The sequence below is a fragment of the Leucoraja erinacea genome, chromosome 17 (assembly GCF_028641065.1).
Source record: "Leucoraja erinacea ecotype New England chromosome 17, Leri_hhj_1, whole genome shotgun sequence".
Classification (NCBI taxonomy): Eukaryota; Metazoa; Chordata; class Chondrichthyes; order Rajiformes; family Rajidae; genus Leucoraja; species Leucoraja erinaceus.
In genome coordinates this window covers 30587347-30611261 of record NC_073393.1, presented here as the reverse complement: position 1 = coordinate 30611261, position 23915 = coordinate 30587347, and the positions used below count along the sequence as shown (strand labels likewise).

Genomic DNA, 23915 nt, shown 5'->3' with positions numbered 1-23915 from the left:
AAATAGATGCGGTCTCAGCACTGAGCCTTGCGGTACCCCACTAGTCACTGCCTGTCATTGTGAACGGGACCCGTTAATCCCTACTCTTTGTTTCCTGTCTGCCAACCAATTTTCTATCCGTGTCAGCACCCTACCCCAATACCATGTGCTCTAATTTTGCCCACTAATCTCTATGTGGGACCTTATCATATGCTTCTGAAAGTCCATGTACACTACAGCTACTTGCTCTCCCTTGTCCATTTTCCTAGTTTCATCTTCAAAAAATTCCAGAAGAAGAATCAAGCATGATTACACTTCGTAAATCCATGCGTAAATCCTGCTACTGCTATCCAAATGTGTTGCTATTTCATCTTTTATAATCTTCCCCACCACCGATGTCAGGCTAACTGGTCTATAATTCCCTGTTTTCTCTCTCCAGCATTTTTTTAAAAAGTGGGATAATCCACATGAACTGATCCAGAATCTATAGAACACTGGAAATTTTTCACCAATGCAGCTACAATTTCTAGAGCCACTTCCTTAAGTACCCTAGGATGCAGACTATCAGGCCCTGGGGATTTATCAACCTTCAGTCCCATCAGTCTTACTCTACCCAACACCATTTCCTGTCATGTGAATTTCCTTCAGTTCCTCTGTCACCCTAGATCCTCTGGCCACTAGTACAACAGGGAGATTGTTTTTGTCTTCCTTAGTGAAGATGCATCCAAAGTACCTGTTGAACTCATCTGCCATTTCCTTGTTCCCCATAATAAATTCACCTTTTTCAGTCTTCAAGTTCCAACTTTGGTCTTAACTAATTTTTTCCTCCACATACCTAATGAAGCTTTTACTATCCTCCTTTATATTCTTGGCTAGTTTACCTTCGTACCTCATCTTTTCTCCCTGTATTGCCTTTTCTAGTTATCTTCTGTTGTTCTTTAACAGTTGCCCAATCCTCTGGCTTCCTGCTCATCTTTGCTATGTTATGCATCTTCTCCTTTATTTTTTAACTGTCCCTGACTTCCCTTGTCAGCCACGGTCACCCTTTACTCCCCTTGGGATCTTTCTTTCTCTTTGGAATGAACCGATCCTGTACCTTCTCCATTGTTCCCAGAAATACCTGCCATTGTTGCTCCACTGTCACACCTGCTAGGGGATCTTTCCAGTCAACTTTGGCCTGCTCTTCCCTCACGGCTTATTAGTGCCCTTTGTTCAACTGTAATACTGACAGCTCTGATTTACCCTTCTCCCTCTCAAATTGTAGATTAAAATTTATCATATTATGGTCACTACCTCCTCATGGCTCCTATACCTCGAGTTCCCTTATCAAATCCGGTTCATTACACAACACTAAATCCAGAATTGCCTTCTCCCTGGTAAGCTCCAGTACAAGCTGCTCTAAGAATCTATCACGGAGGAACTCCACAAACTCCCTTTCTTGGGGTCTAGTACCAACCTGATTTTTCAGCTTTTTCAATAACACCATTTGTATACAGATATTTGCCTATGTACCAGTTTAATTCATCCACAATCCACACATTGTTAACCAGTATTTTTATTTTTATTTTTATTTTGTATTTTTATTTTACTTCTACTATCTTGCACTATGCCCAGACGCTAAACTGCATTTCGTTGTACCTATACTCGTATTTGTGCAATGACAATAAAGTTGAATTGAATTGAATTTTCCCCAGTCTACCTGCATGTTGAAATCTCCCATAACAACCGTAGCATTACCTTTACAACATGCCAATATTAACTCTTGATTCAACTTCCACCCTATATCCAGGTTACTGTGTGGGGGACTGTAAATAAGTCCCATAGGGTATTTTTACCCTTACAATGTCTTAGTTCTATCCATACTGACTCCACATCTCCTGTTTAAATGTCACCCCTTGCAAGGGACTAAATTTAATTCCTCACCAACAGAGCTACCCCACCCCCTCTGCCCACCTGTCTGTCTTTTCGATAGGACGTATACCCTTGAATATTCAGTTTTCCAGCCCTGGCCCTCTGGCAGCCATGTCTCTGTAATTCCCACAACATCATACTTTCCAATTTCTAATTGAGTCTCAACCTCGTCCACTTTGTTTCTTATACTTTGTGCATTCATATACTACACTTTGACTTCAGTATTCACCTCTCCTCTCCCCTCTCACTATTGGCCCAGACCTTACTCTCTTATCTCTTCACAAACTTTCCTTCCCATTAATTCAGGAGTCTTTTGTAACTATTCCTGCACTCACTTCCCCTTTAACTCCATCTTTATACTCCCAATTTGTCAATCCCTTCCCCCCACTATTTAGTTTAAACCCACACGTGCAACACGAACAAACCTGCCTGCCAGAACGTTGGCCCCCCTCCAGTTAAGGTGTAACCTATCGCTTTTGTCACCCCTACCCCAGAAGAGACCCCAGTGGTCGATAAAGCTAAAACCTTGCTCCCTGCACCAGACCCCCAGCCACACATTTAGATCCCCTATCTCCCTGTTCCTGCTCTCATCGTGCAAGGTACTGGAAGCCATCCAGAGATAACCACCCTAGAAGTCCTGCTTTTCAGTCTTCTTCCTAACTCTCTAAACTCGCGATGCAGAACCTCTTTCCTCTTCTTCCCAACGTCGTTTGTGCCCACGTGCACAACTACTTCCGGCTGTTCACCTTCCCTCTCGAGGATTTTCTGGTCGTTTTGTGACATCCTGAACCCTGGCATCAGGGAGGCAACAGACCATCCTCGAGTCTCGCCTGCCGCCACAGAATCTCCCGTCCGCACCTCGGACAATGGAGTCAATTTGGGCAATTATATAACAGAAATTTTGGTTAGCAACCTAAATTCAGTAAAACTACAAGTCATAAAGAAAATAGGTCATCATGTTCACACTTTAACAGCACCAAATGTATGGTGCGTTTTTCACTGATTAGTTCAGAAAAACAAAACGAAAAGAAAAGCATTTTGGTTGATCATGGTAAAAAACTATCCTAAGTTTCCAGACGTTAGTGACCCTGAAATTTAAGTCACATTTTCTTATCAGCATTACACAAATATTGATTTCCTTTCCCCTTGGGAATAGTAACTATTATCAGATCGACTTGCCTCACTTTGGAAATTTGATCAGGAACCTCTGCAAGTGACCCTGGCCACACATGATCTTAGTTGATCTAACACTGGTTGATGCCATTCTCTGGGCCATGCACTTTTTAAGTGTATTGTGGGGGATGAATTAAATTCCCTGAGGAATGACGTTGTTTGGCATGCTTGTGGTATCTGGGTCTTCTCTATATAATGATGGACTTGGACCTCTGTCAAGTAATCACCTTTCATTCTTTTGGGCATATCCCACTTAACATAAACCCACTTCCCGCCAAATACAGAGCTTGCCACCACCCCATCTTAAGACCCAAGCACTAATTTCACAACACGATAAGACCATGACACAGGAGCAGAATTAGGCCATTCAGCCCATCGACTCTACTCCACCATTCAATTATGGCTGATCTATTTTTCCCTCTGAACCTCATTCCTGCCTTCTCCCCATAACATTCCAGTTCTTCCAATCCATTAACCACCCAAGGCCTTGGATGTAATTCTCCAATCTCCAAATCCCATGATTTTCTGATGGATGCCTCAACCTTTAACCAATTCCAGCTTTGTTGCTTTATTGATTCCGGATCTTGGGGGCTTTGGGGGATTATGTCATAAGGTTATAAGGGAAAGGAGTAGAATTAAGCCATTCGGCCCATCAAGTCTACTCTGCCATTCAATCGTGGCTGATTTATCTCTCCCTGCTAACCCCATTCCCCTGCCTTCTCCCCATAACCCTTGACACCCATATCATAAAACTAAACAACAAATAATCTGACAAATCTGTCATTTATGACAAAACATTTGCATACATTTTCATGTCTGAAGAAAAATGCTAACCTATATAAAAGATGAAACATAATTGTCCTCTGTTAAAGTGGTGGGGTAACTTACATCCATGGTTGAGTGTTCTTTGTGGTTTTAAAACTTGTGCTTTCCTTTTATACTTAATTCAGGGAAAAGTTAAATCTGTCCTTGCACTGCTAAATATTAAACTGTTTTCTTACTAGCAGAAGAGTTATGAACAAAGGGACATAGCTAATAGGGGACCCATCATTTAAAACTGAGGTGAATAGAAATGTCGTCTCTCATAGAATATTGAATTTCTGGATTTCATTGCACCAGAGAATAATGGGGCCAGATCATTCGATATTTTTATGGTGGAGATAGAAAAATATTTAGAAGGTTGAAGAATTCAGGGGCATGGCAAATTGGTGCAGACAAGGGGATGAGATCAGCCATGGTCATATTGAATGGCAGAGGCTTCAGGGCAAGCCAATGCTCACACTCAAGTGCATGCACACACAAATCCGATTACTAACACGTTAAGTTGCTGTCTTTTTTCAAATCTATTTTCGTAAGACAACTTTACCATTCCAGACTAATGTAATTACTCACCACTCCACTGTGCTCTGATACAGAAGAAAAACTGAAAGCCACATAGTATCAGCGCATGGACTGAAATCAGTGCTACGTACATCTGCAAGTGGATGGAGAGAGATATTATTGCACAACACCTGTCACTATCACTTTGATTATCAAGCAAGACCAGGCAGTAATGATGGGATCAGTCTGGCACAATACAGGTCAACATTTATATCTCTAAGGCTTTGTTCAGTCTGCAAGCCAGTCAGCAGTGACTTACATACAGAGTCAGCAGTGACTTACATACAGATTTTAATAAAGTAATATGCCGCTTGGTTTTAAATTGACTGGGTTAAAATGCTCTGACGATAAAAAAAAGTCTAATTCGAGTTTAGAGGCAGATTGTTTTGCTGTTAGATGGGAATTCCATATCAAAATTAGGAATGGACTGAGATCCTTAGTATATCCTCTTAACTGCAACAATGCAAACTGCAGCAACATTTAATGTTTCTCTCCGCTTTTAGATTAAATGAATGCTACTGTCTTTATAAAGCAATGCAGTATGTTTTACAATTTCACCAGATTATAAATGACTACAAAAATGAATGTACATTACCGAAAAAAGTTATTCCTGCTATTCATATATCAAGCCTTTGCTAGAAAAGCTGGTACGGTTTTTATCCATTTATACCCATGGCTTTATTCCCTGGAGATGAGATAATTGAGATAATTGAAGGGCTTAATGATGAACTTACACTTGTGAAGCAACAAGAAACACAAGATCGCTTTCAAATAAAAGACAAATGAAGTGAATGACAGCAAGTTCCAGAGGCTCTCGGAATTTTAAGGTTGTTTACAACGTTAACACGGAGATATTGAGGTGATGTCAATAATATTCATGACTCTACTGATTTTGCCACAATGGAAATATTTGTGGTCTAAACTGAAAACAAAAAAGTTTTAAATTTTACTAATGGTTGAAGACAGGAATGAACAAAATGGAACAGGAGTTTGTCATAGTCTTACAGCCTGGAAACAGGCCCTTCGGCCCAACTTGCCCAGACCGGCCAACATGTCCCAGCTACACTAGTTCCAGCGGCCCGCGTTTGGTCCATATCCCTCCAAACCTGTCCTCTCCATGTACCTACCTAACTGTTTTGTAAATATTGGGATAGACCCTGCCTAAACTACCTCTTCTGACAGGTTGTTTCATTCACCCACCACCCTTTGTGTGAAAAAGTTACTCTCAGATTCCTATTAAATCTTTTCTTCTTCACCTTAAACCTATGTCCTCTGGCCCTCGATTCACCAACTCTGGGCAAGAGACACTGTGCATTTTCCAGATCCATTCCTCTCATGATTTATTACACCTCAATACGATCATCCCTCATCCTCCTGCGCTCCAAGGAATAAAGTCCCAGCCTAATCTACCTCTCCCTATAGCTCAGACCCTCTACCCCATTCAACATCCTTGTAAATCTTTACACCCTTTCCAGCTTGACAACATCTTTCCTATAACATGGTGCCCAGAACTGAACATAATACTCTAAATGCAGCCTCACCAACATCTTATACAATTGCAACATGACCTCCCAACTTCTATACAGGAGAAGAATTAAGGAGGATCCATAGAGGAGAATTAAGTTTATTTGGCCTTCCATCACAGCGATGTGATGGATGTTTATGTAAATTATGTTGTGTCTTGGGTCTATGTGTTTGTATGTATGGCTGCAGAAACGGCATTTCGTTTGGATCTCAAGGGGTCCAAATGACAATAAATGTATCTTATCTTATCTTATACTCATTATTCTGACTGATGAAGGCCAATGTGCCAAATGCCTATTTGACCACCCTATCTACCTGTGACTCCAACTTTAAGGAACCATGCACCTGCACTACTGGGTCTCTCTGCTCTACAACACTCCCCAAAGCCCTACCAATCACTGTGTAGATCATGTCCATGTAAGACTTCCAAAATGCAACATCTCACATTTTTCTAATTCCATAAACCATTTTCAGCCCACCTGACCAATCGATCCAAGATCCTGCTGCAATTTTTCACAACCATCTTCACTCTCTGCAAAACCACCACCTTTTGAATCATCTGCAAACTTGTTAATCTTGCCGTGTATGTTCTCATCCAACTCTTTTGATATAGATGACAAACAGTAATGGACCCTGCGGCATACCACTAGTTGCAGCCTCCAATCCGACCTTCCACCATCACCCTCTGCCTCCTTCGATGAAGCAAATTTTCTATCCATTCAGCTATCTCTCCTTGGACCCCATGCGATCTAACCTTCCAGCCTACCATACGGAACCTTGTCAGATGTTTGTTCCGATCTTCACCAATTTCCCAACTTAAGGTAAGGGTCGCAATGTGCATTGCTCAATGAACCCTCAGTGACGCCATCATACTCCCAGAGTTTGGTGGTTTTTCTCTGAAAATCCTGTGTAATGCTGGTCTATTTTCTGCGTACGAGAGATCCTGAAATTAGCTCCTTGTGTGTGATGATGACAGGACTAATTCACATACTACAAAAATTGGATTTTAACTTCATCATTAGACACATTAAACTTTTCTTTACTACAAAAATCCAGATGCATACGGCAACAAATTTAGCTGCACACAAGTGAGTTGACCAATGACTTGCTTATGAGTCAGATCATTTAACCTGCCATCAGTAACCTTCCTAACCATGGGAAACATGAACCATCAGGTAGCATGAACTAGTCATCATGTGGACTTCTCCACAGCCTTTGGCAGTGTCTCTCTCCAGCCATTCCAGGCTGTGTGGGAGCACGTATAATACAGCCATGCTGATTCTTACCACTGTTAAAGGCATACCCCTCAAAACTGTCTTTTCAATGTCGGAGCAAAGTCTGATATCTCAATTGTCTTTATAAAGGAATATGGCAATAAACATATACCACAGTTAAGAAAGCACTGCCATTCACTGTGTAGATACTGCCCATGTTAGACTTCCAAAATGCAACACCTCATATTTCTCTGTATTAAATTCCATAAACCATTCTCCTGCCCACCTGGCCAATCGATCCAAGATCCTGCTGCAATCATTCACAACCATCTTCACTATCTGCAAAACTACAAACTTTTGTATCATCAGCAAACTTGCTAATTGCCCTGTATGTTCTCATCCAAATAATTGATGTAGATGACACACAGTAACTGGCCCAGCACCAAACCCTGTGGCACACCACTTGTCACAGAAACAACCTTCTACCATCACCCTCTGCTTCCTTCCATAGAGCCAATTTGCTATCCATTCAGCTATCTCTCCTTGGATCCCCTGAGATCTAACCTTCCAGAGCAGCCTACCATGCAGCACCTTGCCAAACGCCTTATGTACATGTAGTCCATGTACACAACATTTACAGCTCTGCCTTCATCGACCTTTTTGCTCACGTCTTCAAAGAAATCAATCAGATTTGTGAGACACGACCTCCCACATACAAAACCATGCTGACTCTCCCTAATCAGCCCTTGCCCATCCAAATGCCTGTATATCCTATCCCTCAGAATACTCTCCAGCATCTTACCAACTACAGATGTTAAGCTCACCGGCCTTTAGTTCCCAGCATTTTCTCTGCAGCCCTTCTTGAAAAAAGGCACAACATTTGCCACCCTCCAATCCTCTGGCACCTCTCCTGTATTTAAGGACGACTCATAAATTTCAACCAGGCCTCCCGCAATTTCCTCTCTAGTTTCCGCAATTAGTCCGAGTTCAAAGTATGGGTTTTGGAAATTCTATTAACCCAAGAGATTAATATTCAGAAACAATACTGGTATTCCAAAGACATAAAGCACAGACTGAATAATTCATCAAAATAGTGAGTCAACATAATCTTTCGGAATATGAAATGAACACAATGTTTACAAGAAGTTTTTCCCTGCTGGAGGTGTTCGATGGCTTATATTGAGCAGCGCAGCACAGCACACAGGAACAGGCTCTTCAGCCCACGATGTAGGTACCAAACATGATGCTTATTGAACCAAATACTGCCTCTCCTCCATTTCATTTCATTCCCTAGTCATGTGTCTATCTAAAAGCCTGTTCAATCCGACTGTTGGGGCTGCTTCTACCCCCACCCCTGGCCTTATGCTTCAGGCACGCAAACGTGTTTTAAAAAAAATACATTTTGCTAAAACAACAGACGGATAAATGTTGTCGTTGTAATATTGTCATTAATAATTTCTTGGTCTACATCCCACTAATTGGCAAGCCACTTTAATCATACAATGCTTTGTCATTATGAAATGTACTGGTGGCAACCTAAATTAATTATTAATTAACAACTTCTCGTTTGAGAGGGAAGAATTACATTTCATGTTTGTCTTCACTCCTTACAATGTTATGTACGACGGTGATCGCAGCTTCACATGAAGTGCGGATGCCTTGGCTCACTAGAAGCTCATCCGCCCTTTGACAGGTCTTGTTTTTGGTCCTGCTGAGGGTTCACAGCCCCCTGCTCACCTAGCAAACCAGGTTGGGGAGATGGTTTAATCGCCGACTATCCAAACATGGAGCAGGTAGCATGGGATTACATTGTACCCATGGCGGGGGGAACTCCCCCCATCCTAAACCGGATGAATTAAGAATTTATTGCACTCATTGCGACAGATCATTACACTCAAAATGCTCTTTTGCACTCCTCATGCACTTACTGTTGTATTTATAACTGTATGTTTGTATACTGTTTACTATGTGAGCTTCATGTGAACAAGGAATTTCATTACACATTGATATATACAACCATACATTCTGAGCTATTCACAATTCAAATCAACAATGGAATGCAATGCCACGTTAGGAAGATTTAAGAGCTTTATTATATTGGTGTATTAATTACAGTGAAAATTCTTTTCACAATGATTTTATTCAGCAGATCTTATTATTTAATTTTACCACCATTTTTATCATTCCTCCATCTTCGTCCACCAATTTCTTTACAATCACTTCCTAATGTCCTTCACCAATGGGAGATTCCATGCCCTCAGTAATGAGGTGAATGAATGACCAGTGCGTAAAAGGCCACCTTTACCTGCTAGTTACCATCTCAGCTATCAAAAAACAATTCTGTTGGACTGACAATATGAAAGTAAGTGCGGCAGTTTTTGAAGCATTCCAATGTTGCTTCCTCTCATGGACATTTCTTGGATATTACAAAACTCATTTGTTTAGAATTTTTGAAATATAAATAATACTGGGCTAGAAATTCTAGTGCAGCCAGAGCAAGATACACTGATTAGGCTTAACATGAGGTTATGAGTTACCACTTATAACTCCCAACATCATCATTAGTTGTCCTCAAGGGCTGTGTTACATTATTGGGATTGAAAATGAGCTGCTCAGATGTCAGGTTTGGGAGTGATCAAGCTAAAAGGGGACGAGGGAGAGATGAAGGGTAGGCACTCAAAGCTCACGACTGATTAATGCTTGGGATCAGGGTTTGAGCGGGAAGTGCGCTATAGGAGCTGTAACCAGTTTAGATGAATGGTTGGGGGGTAGAGGAAAGGGAGACAACATGGCAGCAAATAAGTGGGGGCTGGATCCCGACCTCAGGAGATGTGGCTTAGTAATACACAGTGGAGAATGAGATGTAATGAGGGAGAGTTGTTGGTGCTTCACTCTGGACAAACAAAAAATGTATTTGCTTGTGGCTGGAAAATAAAATCATTATGCAGATGAATTTCTGGGCAACAGATTTTTTTCCCCAAATAATGCTTACATTTTGAGTAGTATGTATTACTTTATACAGCAATTCAAATTACATCTCTTACAACAATAAGCCAAAAAGCCTACTGCGGTATGAAGCTTGACTATATAGCACAAAAGTCATGTTTACATTTTTTTTTAATGCACACTTATATTAAAGATGAGGGGATGTGAATTTAGCATGACATGATTTTTTAAATATATTCTGGGTTGATTCAGACAAACAAACATGATTTAGAATTCCAAATGGGGTGGCAAATAATTAAAAAATAATCTTAAGCAATTTACAACATGCTACTGACATTAAATCCTTCTACTGGAATAATGCCTTAATTTAACTAGGAACTTATTTTAAATGACAATACTCTATCTCTATTTCCCTAACCAACAGTGGATTAGGTTTTTATGTCACCATTCACTTTGGTCTACTTCAAAGCTGCCAAGTTTTGTCAGAACATTTCAGTATTCTAGTACCTGAAAATCAGTATTTTTACTCAGTGCCATTTTGCTGAAGAAAATATTATGTGCGGTCTTCTTCTTCTGTCATATGTCTTTTAGACCTGCAGCTCCGTTGAGGCGAGCCAAGCCAACGTGCCATCGTCCATCAGACCTCGTTCACCATTTGGTGGCTGGTGTTTGGAGCAACTGGTGACTATGCCCATGTAAGAGCATAAGATTGCATAACTTGTTTATTGTGTATTTGTAATACAGTTTATTGTGTATTATATGTCATAGCTGCTTTCTTGCATTTGTCTAGATGTTCATCATTGAAAGCGTGGACGGAAATCCCGGGGGGGGGGCAACCCACCCCCCCCAATGTTTTATAATCCGGATTTTGAAATTCGGTGAAAAAAAACTATTGAAAATCTCCGATTTCCGCGAGACATTGGGAGTGGACGCGATGAACGAGGACGTCGGTCAGCAGGCAGTGACATGATGATTCAGCAAAATGATTGGAGAAGGGAGGTGTCAGTCAGAGGCGGAAGTAGGGGGGTGAAACTGAGGATAGAGCGCGGTGATTGGAGGAGGGAGACGTCCTGGTGAAGCAAAGATCATAGAGCGCAGCTTGAATTGGCACGTTCGCGGGGCTTTTCATCGCCCGCCGTGGCTTAAAATCGTCTGCGGGATCGTCCATCACTCCACGGTCAAATTGCTGCGTTAAGGCGATCGAGGCTCCCGATGTTGAAGCCCCGCCGGGCGATGGAAGATCCCGCGGCTGGTTTTAAGCCGTGCCAAGTGATGAAAGGCCCCGCAAACGGGCCGATTGAAGCCCCACGATTCGGCGCGGAGTAGGTGTTGTAGGAAACGGACCAGGAGCCGCCCCCGGCCAGGGCCCCCACAACAGGAAGGAACCGCAGATGCAGCCGTCCCCGCAAAACGCCAAATGATTCCGGGAATGCCGAGGCGAGAGGGTGAGGGAGTGAGAGAGAGACGAGATGGGGAGCGAGAGAGAGAGAGTGCACGAGAGAGAGGGGAGAGAGCAAAGAGACAGAGCGACACGGAGACAGGGGGAGGGGGACACAGTGGGGGGGGGGAGGGAGAGGGGGAGGGGGAGGGGTAGGGTGAGGTGGAGAGTTAGGGGTGGGGAGGGGGGTAGGGGAGGGGGGAGGGGGAGGGGGAGGGGGGGGAGGGAGAGGAGGGGAGAGGGGGAGGAGAGGGAGAGGGAGGGAGAGGGAGGAGAGAGAGAACGCGCGAGACAGAGAGACCCCAATCCAAGCATGGCGGCAGACCAACGCCCACAAAAACAATCATCCAGATCTTGAAACCCAAAACACCAATAGATTTAATGTGTTACAATCCCCAGAAGTACAGCATGACCCCCCACATCACTGCATTTTCCAAGCAGCAAGATCCCAAGTCAACCCCATGGGGCCACCACCGTGTGGCATGGCAATGAAACAGGAAATCGGGGCGATCCCGGCCGCTCCCACCTGCCCGCTGCACCTCCTTGTTACGCTTGTCTATGGTCGATTTTCCGTTGTTAAATACGTACTTTTAAAAAATCCGTATTTAACAATGCAAAACCGTACATCTGTATTCTGATCGCTTTTCTGTACAAAATACTGAAAATCCGTACCACTTGGCAGCTCTGCTACTTGATAAGTCAACTCAAAAATGTTTAACAAATTCAACTAGTGAGTTAGTCTATCCTTCTTAACAACACATTGAAAATTTAAATCCTATAATATCCATGATAAAGTATGTGAGAATACGAATCCCCTGCAGCACATAGTGAAATTAGTGCTACTTAGTAAATAACAAGCCTAGTAAATTAGCTCTTTGTTGTATGTTATTTATAATAACATGGATTCATTTGGAAAGTTAAGCCATGAAAGCTTATAAAGCCAATTTTTAGTTCCACAATTCTTAATATGTTTTCCTTAATTGCTAAAAATTTGCATTAGATCACGTATGAACTTACAGTAAAGAGCACAAAGAATTTTTGGTTATTTTCTCCAACACAGTTGTTCACCCAAGGACAATGGTGGTCCATCTTCCGTATGCACCTTTTACAAATACTAATTTTGCGAAGAAAGAAAAATAGCCATTACAAACTAAAAATTATTAGCTAAGAAATACAAATCAATTTTAAATTATACATTCATTCATAATACTTCCAGATCATTTCTCATAGTGCAGATAATCACATATTCAGAATTGAACGTATCCGCAAACACAAGCAAAATTATTTATTTTTAAAGTTTTCTGATTGTTCCATCCTATTTCAATAGCCATTGAGCAGAATTACTATGTCTTAATTGTGTCCACTGGGCCTGACATAGTCAGAAGACTGGATTCATTCTTCATTCCAGAGCAAAATAGACTAACATTTTGGTGCAGCATTTAGTAAGGTGTTATCTTCCAACTGGGACGTTAGCCAAAGTCTCATCTGACATTTTAAGCATCAAGTGAGAAGACTGGATTCATGCCTCAATCCAGAGCAAAATAAATTGACTAATTTATTGCAGCATTTAGTAAGGTGTCATCTTCCAACCAGGACTTTAACCAAGGTCTCATCTGCTGTTTTGAACATTATTTTGAATATGAGCAATCAACAGTGCCAAAAATATTATCTAGTCATTTTCATGCTGTTGTTTGCGAGATCCAGCAGCGAAGAGATTGGCTGCATATTTCCTACAATATCATGACGAGACTTCAAAAGTACGTCACTGGTTTATAGGGTCATGAAAGATACAGCAAAAAACCAATTATTTTTGTAATTCTACCGCCAACAACTATGAAAACTACAGGTGCACAACCTTTTATCCGGAGTTCCGGAAACCGAAAAACTCCGAAAACCAGCCATTTTTACCAGGATGTCGTCTGCACACCAAAGCTCGCGTTTGGCGCCAAACTTGACCCGAAACGACCCACGGTCAACCCAGGTCTGTATTACTGTAGCGGCTGCCTCCTCCCCGGAGACCGGGGAGACACTTAAACATCTGTAAATTATTGCTTAAATGTTAGTCAGTTATTTTGGAGGGCTTTTATGTGAAGGGGGGCGGGGGGAGGTGAAGGGGGAAACTTTAATTCTTAGTCCCCTACCTAGTCGGAGAGGCGGGGAGCGGTCAATGCCTTACCGGGTCGCCGTGCAGTAAGCTCCGCAGCGCTGTGGCCGCCAACTCCCAGCTGGGGCTGCGGGCGTCTGGCCGCGGCAACTCTACCCCTGGCTGCGCCGCGCTCCAAATCCAGCGCGGCCCGCGGCCGGACGCCCGCAGTCCCAGCTCCGTGATGTTGTGTGTCGGCGGCCACAGCGCTCCGGAGCTTACCGCACGGCGACCCTGTAAGGCATTGCCCGCTCCCCGCTGGTATCCCAGCGCTGCAACGCCGCCGACTCCCAACATCGCGGAGCCGGGGCTGCGGGCTGCCGCGGGCCGCGCTGGATTTGGAGCGCTGCGCAGCCAGGAGTAGAGTTGCCGGGGTCGGAGCTCCAACCGGCGCCACCCGCAGCCGGACGCCCGCAGCCCCCAGCTGGGAGTTGGCGGCCACAGCGCTGCGGAGCTTACTGCACGGCGACCCGGTAAGGCATTGCCCGCTCCCCGCCTCTCCGACCAGGTAGGGGACTAAGAATTAAAGTTTCCCCCTTCACCCCCCCCCCCCCCCATATAAAATCCCTCCAAACTAACTGACTAACATTTATGCAATGATTTACAATGATTCCCCGGTCTCCGGGGAGGAGGCAGCCGCTCCAGACTTTTCAAGCCGCCCGCGCTACCTACCTAATCTACGCTAAAAATCTTCCATTCGGAAATCCGAAAATGTCCGAAATCCGACAAGTGTCTGGTCCCAAGTCTTTCGGCTAAAAGGTTGTGCACCTGTATTTGGAATCTAAGCCTCAATGTTACCTGGCTACCACTGAAGAGAAATAGCTTAGAAATAATATCCAGTTTCATGAATAGAGTTGTTCAACTTTATTTCTAGTATTCAGATTATAAAGCGATTGATAATAAAATCAATCTAATAAACTGAAACGTGGCCTGCCATCTGTCAAAACTCTAGCCATTCAATACACATTGATTACTTACAAGTCACTTTATTTTTATTTCAAAATCATTTCTCTTCCATGATACTTTATGAAACTCTTCTTAGAATTCCAAATTTGATGCTACATGCTGGAACATTTTATTATTCTCATATCTACTAGGGTTGAAACAACAATCAACTGCTCTGTTGATATAAATCAACTCAACGGGGTGGGAGATTGCAACATTCACGTGTTCTGTCCTGTTTCGCCTAATGCAATTAACCTGACGTGCACAAACAAGATCAAATAGAGGCTGTGCACGCCATGCGCAAGAAGGCGGCGGGACCGACGTTGCAGCGGCCTCTGCAGTCAGTCTGTCTTTTTTTTTTTTTTTTTCCCCGTTGAATGTATAGTTTGTTGTGGTTTTATATTGTTTTTAGCTGTGTATATGTGGAGGGGTGGGGGGGGGGGAAACTTTTAAATCTCTTCCCTGTACGGGTGACCCGACCTTTTCCCTGTCGGGTCTATGTTGTCGTTGGGGCCTAGCACCGTGGCGCGGCCTCCAACCGGAACGAACTGTGGGCTCCAGTCGCGGAGCCTGCACACTTAGCATCGTGGGGCTGGCCGGCTTCGGAGCGTGGGGAGCGGTGGTGGCGCGCTGCTGCGACCCGACTCCAGAGCTTGAAGGCTCCAGCCGCAGGCCCGGTGGACGGTGACATTGGGAGCATGTGGGTCCCTGGTGGGAAACCGTTTTTCGGAGCGGGGTTGAGGGTGACCCGGAGCGGGGCCTTACATCGCCCGGCGCGGATTTACTGGCCGCGGGACTTGCCATCGCCTGCCGGGGGCTCCAGCATTGGGACCCGGATCGGGGCCTTGCATCGCCTGGCGCGGGGCTTGCCATCGCCTGCCGGGGGCTCCAACATTGAGACCCGAGAGGGGCCTTGCATCGCCCGGCGCGGTCTAAATGGCCGTGGGACTTGCCATCGCCCGTAGTGGGCTTTAACATCGGTGAGAAGAATGGAACACAGAGGAGAGACAAGACTTTGCCTTCTGTAGATTGGATATTGCATGTGAACCAATCATGGTTGAATAGCATCACTTACCCCCATCTTACTGTATGATTCATACTAAAACCCACTTCCTACACTGGTCAGTCTTGGAAGCGGTAACAATGAACTAACAACTAACGACCTGCTGCACTGCTAAAATATGGGTACTGATTAAAGATGATCTTGAACTCCAGATTGTGCAGTCTGCTTATTTACACCTTCCATCACGGTGAAAAGGAGATTCACTGTCATAGATGTTTGTGTAAATTGTGTTGTTTGTGTGTCTTGGTTCTTTTCTTGTTGTATGACTACAGAAACCAAATTTCGTTTTAACTTCTTTTCAGGTTCAAATGACAATAAATTTGTATTGTATTGTAAGACGAATCAATTCAACACGAAATTTATGTTAACTTTGAATGCAACACCAAACACATAAACTATGATTTTTTGAAGGTAAATTAATTAGTTGCTAATTAATGTGAAATAAAATTTGTAATAGTTCAACAATTATTAACCTCACTGTCAATAGTACTACTCTTACAGAACGATCAGGCACATTAATCATAATTGCACTGGAAGCTTAAGTATAAATGATGCTCTTCGATACCTGCAATGATGAGCTCGCTCTGGCTTAATACTGCAACATTTTGGGCACTTATAGATTACCTCCCCTGGTTTCAGCTGCAGATTCTCCATATACTCTTTTGTGGCGTTGCCTTTTGGCACCGCACCCTGTGGAAAGAAACCATGAAAGTGGTCACACATGAACGATAACTAAACAAGACAATCACATGAAGCAATATAAAGTGAACTAAAGATATAGGTTTTCCTCTTCCACCATGGAGCTTTAGCTCTACTGTAAGGCATTCTTCAGCATATTTACAGCATTTTCAATTAGAACAATGAAAAGTTTTAAGCATTCTCTCGTTTCTTATTATGCTTCACATGCATATCCATTTTTGCCTTAAAAGATGCAGTGATTTCTGCTTGAACCACAGGCAGTGGTTAAAATGCTTCATTATTCATTACTTGATCATCTGTTTATGAAACCTCTCTCGGTATATGTCCTCATTTTCTAGTAATTTTCATAATTTTTTTTGCTGCTACCTGACTCTCTAAACAGAGACTCCATCAAACTTAAAAGAAAAACCTTCAGTAAATATTCCAGTAAAAATAGTTCCAAGTTTGCTATTCAAAAATGCAGCTTTCCCAATGAAAAGAGCATTCACTGGGTTTAAAACCTTCCTTTAAAGGGAGCTGAGAATTGAAAAGAATTATAATTTTACCTATTCTATATTTTGCATGAGATCTTAAGGCATCTTTATTATTTTACTCTAAGAACATCTGCAAAATTTAATGAATCTATTTATGTCTTTCTAAATTTACTACGTATTTGATCAGCTGGGAATCCAGACTCATATGCATGCTTCATTGTGAAGGAATATTATAAATAATTATCACTTTTGCTTAGTTGTTATTTTATATTAACAAAGTATTATTTACGATCGAATATATGACATGCCCCATCTAAATCCTGAAATGTTTCAAAACATTATTGCTGAGAATCAAATGAGACTGATAGCATTGCAAAAAGGTTGGGAAATAGCTTAAATAATTTTGTATTAAACATTTAACCATGCCATTTTATCATAGAAACATAGAAAATAGGTGCAGGAGGCGGCCATTCGGTCCTTCGAGCCAGTACCGCCATTCATTGTGATCATGGCATCCACTAGCCCCCTAGAGCTCTATCTAACTCTCTCTTAAATCCATCCAACGACTTGGCCTCCACTGCCCTCTGTGGCAGGGAATTCCATAAATTCATAACTCTCTGGGTGAAAAGGTTTTTTTCTCACCTCAGTCTTAAATGACCTCCCCTTTATTCTAAGACTGTGTCCCCTGGTTCTGGACTCGCCCAACATTGGGAACATTTTTCCTGCATCTAGCTTGTCCAATCCTTTTATAATTTTATATGTTTCTACAAGATCCCCCTCATCCTTCTAAACTCCAGTGAATACAAGCCTAGTCTTTTCAATCTTTCCTCATATGACAGTCCCGCCATCCCAGGGATCAATCTCGTGAACCTACGCTGCACTGCCTCAATCACAAGGATGTCCTTCCTCAAATAAGGAGACCAAAACTGTACACAATACTCCAGATGTGGTCTCACGTTAGCAAAGCGTCTTATCTTTTTTTTCCAATTAGTATATATCCCTTGATGAATTGCAGTTCATTACTCCAATCCAGGAAGTAATGGTTGATATTAGTGTTGGTGTAGTAACGTGCAATGTTAGGTCTGCTGGATAAACAGGGCAGATTCCACAGACAGCAACATTTAGGCCTTAAGGGCCTGTCCCGCTTAGGCGATTTTTTCAGCGACTGCCAGCGACTGTCAGTCACAGCAGGTCGACGAAAAAGCGGCGACTGGACCCCCCTCCCCACACGACAATGTCCACGACAAGCTACGACAGCCTACCACCTAGTCGACGTCAAGCTACCGACAACCGGTGACCTAGAAGGACGTCCACCTACGACAACCAAAGTCAACCTACGTCTACCCGCGACAAGCAACGACCGTGTCGGCGACAACTGAAGACAATTCAGTCGCCAGTACCTTTTGCCAAGTGACATAGGTTGGCGTGGGTAGTCGCCAATGGAATTCACCGAAGTCAGGACCCGGCGACAACCAATGTCACCTGGCGACAACCTGTGTCATCCTGGCGACAACTTACAACAGCACCTACGACAGGATAAGACAAGCTACGTCAAGCCCGCAGTCGCCGAAAAGTTTTGAACATTTCAATATCCAGCAGTGACCAGTAAAACGTTACGACTCTTTAGGTGACTTGAGGAGACTACTCACGACCAGACAGGCATCACCCCGCGACCGCGATCAGCCTGTAGTCGCTTAAAAAAATCGTCTGTGTGACAGGGGCTTTACATTTAGGCATGCTGGAGATCCCGGTAGTGGTTGAAATGGAGTAAAGATACAACAAAAACATCCAAGAGGGAAGTGTGAAACCCTAGAGTGACTGTGATAGCAGCAAAGACCCAAAAAGTGGTAGGGGACATAGAATCCTGACCATTACGTTAAAGGTCTGCTTCAAAATCACAATTTAGGTGGTGTCTCAGTACTTTCTAGCTTCCTCCAGCAATTAACATTCTTTTGAATTACTTTCAGCTTTTCAGCATTTATTACAGAAATTTGAATGCATTGTCAAAATCATTCAGATTTATTCTTTATGTTTAAACTTCACAGTGCAATTTTCAGATTTAAATCATTTTTCCTTAGTAACATAGAAACATTTGATTTGCCTTGATATTCCTTTAATATCAAAATGTATGATGTTTGTGTGCTAAAATTTAAATGCTGAAATAAACCTGAAAATACAAAATTCTCTTGATAAATATTGCCAATTCAAAACTTAAAAATTAAATGACTGATTTACTGTTATTTTCATCGAAACAAATCGAGGTGACTATACCTTATTTTGTAAAAAAAAACAATATTATTTATTTTGGAGGACCAAGAAACCAAGATATATGTTTTTTATTTAATTTATAGTGATCACAATTACTATTCTCAATTTTATTTTTCAAAAGAAATAAATGTCTAGTTTAGAGATACAGCGCGGAAACAGGCCATTCTGCCCACCGGGTCCGCGCCGACCAGTGATCCCCACATATTAACACAATCCTATAACCACTAGGGACAATTTTTACATTTACCAAGCCAATTAACCTACAAACCTGTACGTCTTTGGAGTGTGGGAGAAAACCGAAGATCTCAGAGAAAACCCACGCAGGTCACGGGGAGAGCGTACAAACGCCATACAGACAAGCACCCGTAGTCGGGATGGAACCTGGGTCTCCGGCGCTGCATTCGCTGTAAGACAGCAACTCTACCGCTGCATCATCTTGCCACCCCATACCTAATAAATTCAATTAACTAGCAACATATGTATTAAGTCAATATTCCAAGCAATAGTTCAATACAAACAGTGCCCTCATAATGTTTGGGACAAAGACCCATAATTTATTTATTTGCCTCTGTACTCCACAATTTGAGATTTGTAATAGAAAAAGATCACATGTGGTTAAAGTACACATAGTCAGATATTAATAAAGGCCATTTTTATACATTTTGGTTTCACCATGTAGAAATTACAACAGAGTTTATACATAGTCTCCCCATCGGGGCACCATAATGTTTGTGACCCAGCAATGTCATGTAAATGAAAGTAGTCATGTTTAGTATTTTGTTGCATATCCTTTACATTCAACGACTGCTTGAAGTCTGAGATTCATGGACATCACCAGTTGCTGGGTGTCTTCTCTGGTGATGCTCTGCCAGGCCTGTATTACAGCCATCTTTAGCTTATGCTTGTTTTTGGGGCTAGTACCCTTCAGTTTTCTCTTCAGCATATAAAAGGCATGCTCAATTGGGTTCAGATCAGGTAATTGACTTGGCCACTCAGGAATTGACCACTTTTTAGCTTTGAAAAACCCCTTTGTTGCTTTAGCAGTATGTTTGGGATCATTGTCGTATAGAATGAACCGCCAGCCAATGAGTTTTGAGACATTTGTTTGAACTTAAGAAGTCAGAATTCATTATGCTACTACCATCAGCAGTTGTATCATCAATGAAGATAAGTGAGTCAGTACCTTCAGCAGCCATACATGCCCAGGCACAACCCCCCACCACTGTGTTTCACACATGAGGTGGTATGCTTTGGATCTTGGGCAGTTCCTTCTCTCCTCCATACTTTGCTCTTGCCATCACTCTGATATGAATTAATCTTCGTCTCATCTGTCCACAAGACCTTTTTCCAGAACTGTAACCTGGCAATCCTATTTTTGCAGTTAACCAGTGATATGCATCTTGCAGTGTAGCCTCTGTTTTTTGTTCATGAAGTCTTCTGTGAACAGTGGTCATTGACAAATCCACACCCGACTCCTGAAGAGTGTTTCCAATCTGTCGGGTAGGTGTTTGGGGATTTTTCTTTATTATAGAGAGAAGTCTTCTGTCATCAGCTGTGGAGGTCTTCCTTGGCCTGCCAGTCCCATTGCAATTAGTAAGCTCACCAGTGCTCTTTCTTCTTAATGATGTTCCAAACAATTGATTTTGGTAAGCCTAAGGTTTGGCTGATGTCTCCAACAGTTTTATTCTTGTTTCTCAGTCTCATAATGGCTTCTTGGACTTTTGTTGGCACAATTGTGGTCCTCATGTTGATAAACAGCACTAAAGGTTTCCAAAAGTGATGGAAAGACTGGAGGAAAGACTAGGTGCAGAAAGCTCTATTATACCTGCATGAAGGAGGCAATTAAACACCTGTGAAGCCATGTGTCCCAAACATTATGGTGCCCTGAAATGGGGGGCAACTTTGAATAAACAATTTGGTTTCACCATGTAGAAATGACTGTTTATCTCAATCTCAAATTGTGGATAATGTCATGTGAAATTTGCCAAGATGGTTAATATCAACTAATTTATCACCACAAATTCACACGGTAAAGAGTAATTGGGAGGAAATTGGCAGAATGATTTTCAATATGATTTGCAAGCTGTTTGATAAATCTGCTCCATATTTTAAAAATGGAGCAAGGATGGGATCAAGAAGGATAGTGTTTATCAATGATGTTGATATGTCTTTTATCTGTTTAGGGCATTTAGCTCTTAATGTTTTGTGCAAAAAGCAAATCATCTTTGAGAATTTACAATGTTTTGACATTTTTATTCATAGCAAGATTATATTCGGTTGCTCCAAGACTACAGATTGAATGTCTGTATCATGAAGATACTGAACTCAAAGGATTAAACAATGTAGTTTCTCTATTTAATAAGTATTAACTTTATTTTGGCTCATTTCCAATCTACTAACTTTTGACACTAACATTATGTTAATCTTTAATATAATGACATAGCTGTCCCATGCATAATAACTTAGGTCAGGCCTACTAAAACCTCACTTTAGAATCACACAAGGCTCCTAATGCAGCACTGGCTGGAGAACTGATGTGGCAAGTGATTAAAATTCAAAAATTAATAAATATTTTGTGGGAAATGCACAATGGTTCCTGCAGCTGGAAACCATTAAAACACCCATAACATCTTTGGTATTGTATCTTAATAATTTAGCTGAATATTCTCCATATTAGCTAATAGTGTTCATTGTTCAATTAAATAAGTGAATAGCTGTAAATATATCAATACACAATTAATACATGTTAACTCAAATGACCAAAATTAGAGTTTAAAACATGGTTTTCTCGTTAAGAGTGGAATAAAGTATTCAGTTTCCTAGAATAAAAAAAACTCAAAACATATGGTTCAAATTAATTTATAGAACCTCCTTAAAGCAGAAATCATTCTGGTCATCAATTTAGTTCAGAACGCCAATCCATGCTGACCATCAGCCACCCATTCACACTAGTTCTATGTAATCCCAATATTGCATCCACTCCTTTAGGGTAATTAAGAGATCAATTGACCTATACATCCGCACATCTTTAAGACATGGGAGGAAATCGGAGCACCTAGAGAGGAAACCCACCGGTCACATTCATATTTAAAAAAAACGACAGAATTTTCTTTTGAAAGTTTTTTCTAAAGAAATATGCAGTTAAAAAAATCTCCATTCAGATGAAAATAATTGCAAAACAATACTCTGTATATCTTTACGTACTCTCTCGAATTCCATCCACCGATCCTTGCAAAATATCACAACACAATGTTGCTGCTAAGTGGCCATCCATTCACATTTAAACCAAACATGTGGTCTAAAGAGCAATTTGCGCTTGAAGACAGACAATGGGCCATAAAACAAGGGTTCACCATTAACGTGGAACAAACACTAGATTAGTCCTGGGGCTGATGATCCTGTCACAAGTGACTCACCTCTTGATATTGCAAGGCCTTTCAATCAACTACAAGTTGGAGTGTCAGGGAATACTTTTACTTGGTTGGTTGAGTGCAGCTTCAACTCAAGGGGTTCAACAGCACCCAAGACAAAGTAGTCGATTCACCACGTGATACATATATTCTCTCCACCTTTGACACCTCACTAGGATAGTATGTGCCATCAATACCTAGGATACTTCAACAGTACTCCAAATCCAAACAAACCGGTGTCACGGTGGCGCAGCGGTAGAGTTGCTGCCTTAGAGCGAATGCAGCGCCGGAGACCCGGGTTCAATCCCGACTACGGGTGCTGTCTGTACGGAGTTTGTACGTTCTCCCCGTGACCTGCGTGGGTTTTCTCCGAGATCTTCGGTTTCCTCCCACACTCCAAAAACGTACAGGTTTGTAAGTTAATTGACTTGGTAAATGTAAAAATTGGCCCCAGTGGGATTGTGTTAATGTCGGGGGATCGCTGGTGAGCCGAAGGGCATGTTTCCGCGCTGTATCTCTAAACTAAACTAAACCCAAATCCAATCATCAACAATAAGTGCGAGAGGAACTCAGCGGGTCAGGCAACAACTGTACAGAGAATGGACAGATGACATTTTGGGTTCTGTCCCTTCCTCAGTCTGAAGGGGTGACGTTTTGGGTCGAGACCCTTCTTCAGGCCCTCTAACACTTTGTTCTTTGCTCAAGACTCCTGCAGCTGCAGTCGTTTGCTTCAGTTGGCTGCGATCACCACCACCTTCAGGTTCTGCTCCAAGTAACATACTAACCTTACTTGTATATATGTCACACACTGTCATCATCACTGTTACTCCCTACCCAAGAGCCCAAGAGCTCCACGAGCTCCACGAGAATCCTATCACAAAAAGGACTGCAGCAGATAAACCAATTTCTTGAGGACAACTAGATACAGGCAACAAATGGTAGTCTTGACAGAAATTCCCAGAACTGCAAAAATTAACAAAACACAAATCTGTAAGTTGAAAAAAGAATCTGGCTTTTATTTTACATCAATAACCCACTTCTCGGCATGATATCATCAATATCCTTCCGAGATTGTTTTTTAGATTTTGGTCATCTCTCCTTCCCCCATGGCACATGCTGAAAGAATCATTAAAAATCTATGAATACAGATATGCAGCAGATTTCTAAACATTGGAACCCACACAAGTCTCTGTCCTTGACTTGTGGAAAGAAAAAAAGTGCACTAACTATTGTGTCTGGGCCAGCAAAGAAAAGCAGTAAATATTGGCCCGTTTCCCTCTATAATTGACATTGATTTTAATGTGCCCCCCACTATTGTCTTGGCAGAGATTAATGAAGTCAACACACAT

At 42.1% G+C, this 23915-nt stretch overlaps 1 protein-coding gene across 3 annotated transcripts in view; it reads right to left on the bottom strand.

The window, feature by feature from the left end:
• The window catches only part of zdhhc7 (zinc finger DHHC-type palmitoyltransferase 7), a 63448-nt gene that overhangs the window by 6219 nt on the left and 33314 nt on the right, over positions 1-23915 (bottom strand). For all 3 annotated transcript variants that reach the window (XM_055648912.1, XM_055648911.1, XM_055648913.1), the window contains 3 exons: positions 16282-16406; positions 12583-12679; positions 4456-4537 (listed from right to left, as the gene is read on the bottom strand). In XM_055648912.1, coding sequence (XP_055504887.1) covers positions 4456-4537; positions 12583-12679; positions 16282-16406 — 304 coding nt within the window. The remainder of the gene's footprint in view (positions 1-4455; positions 4538-12582; positions 12680-16281; positions 16407-23915) is intronic.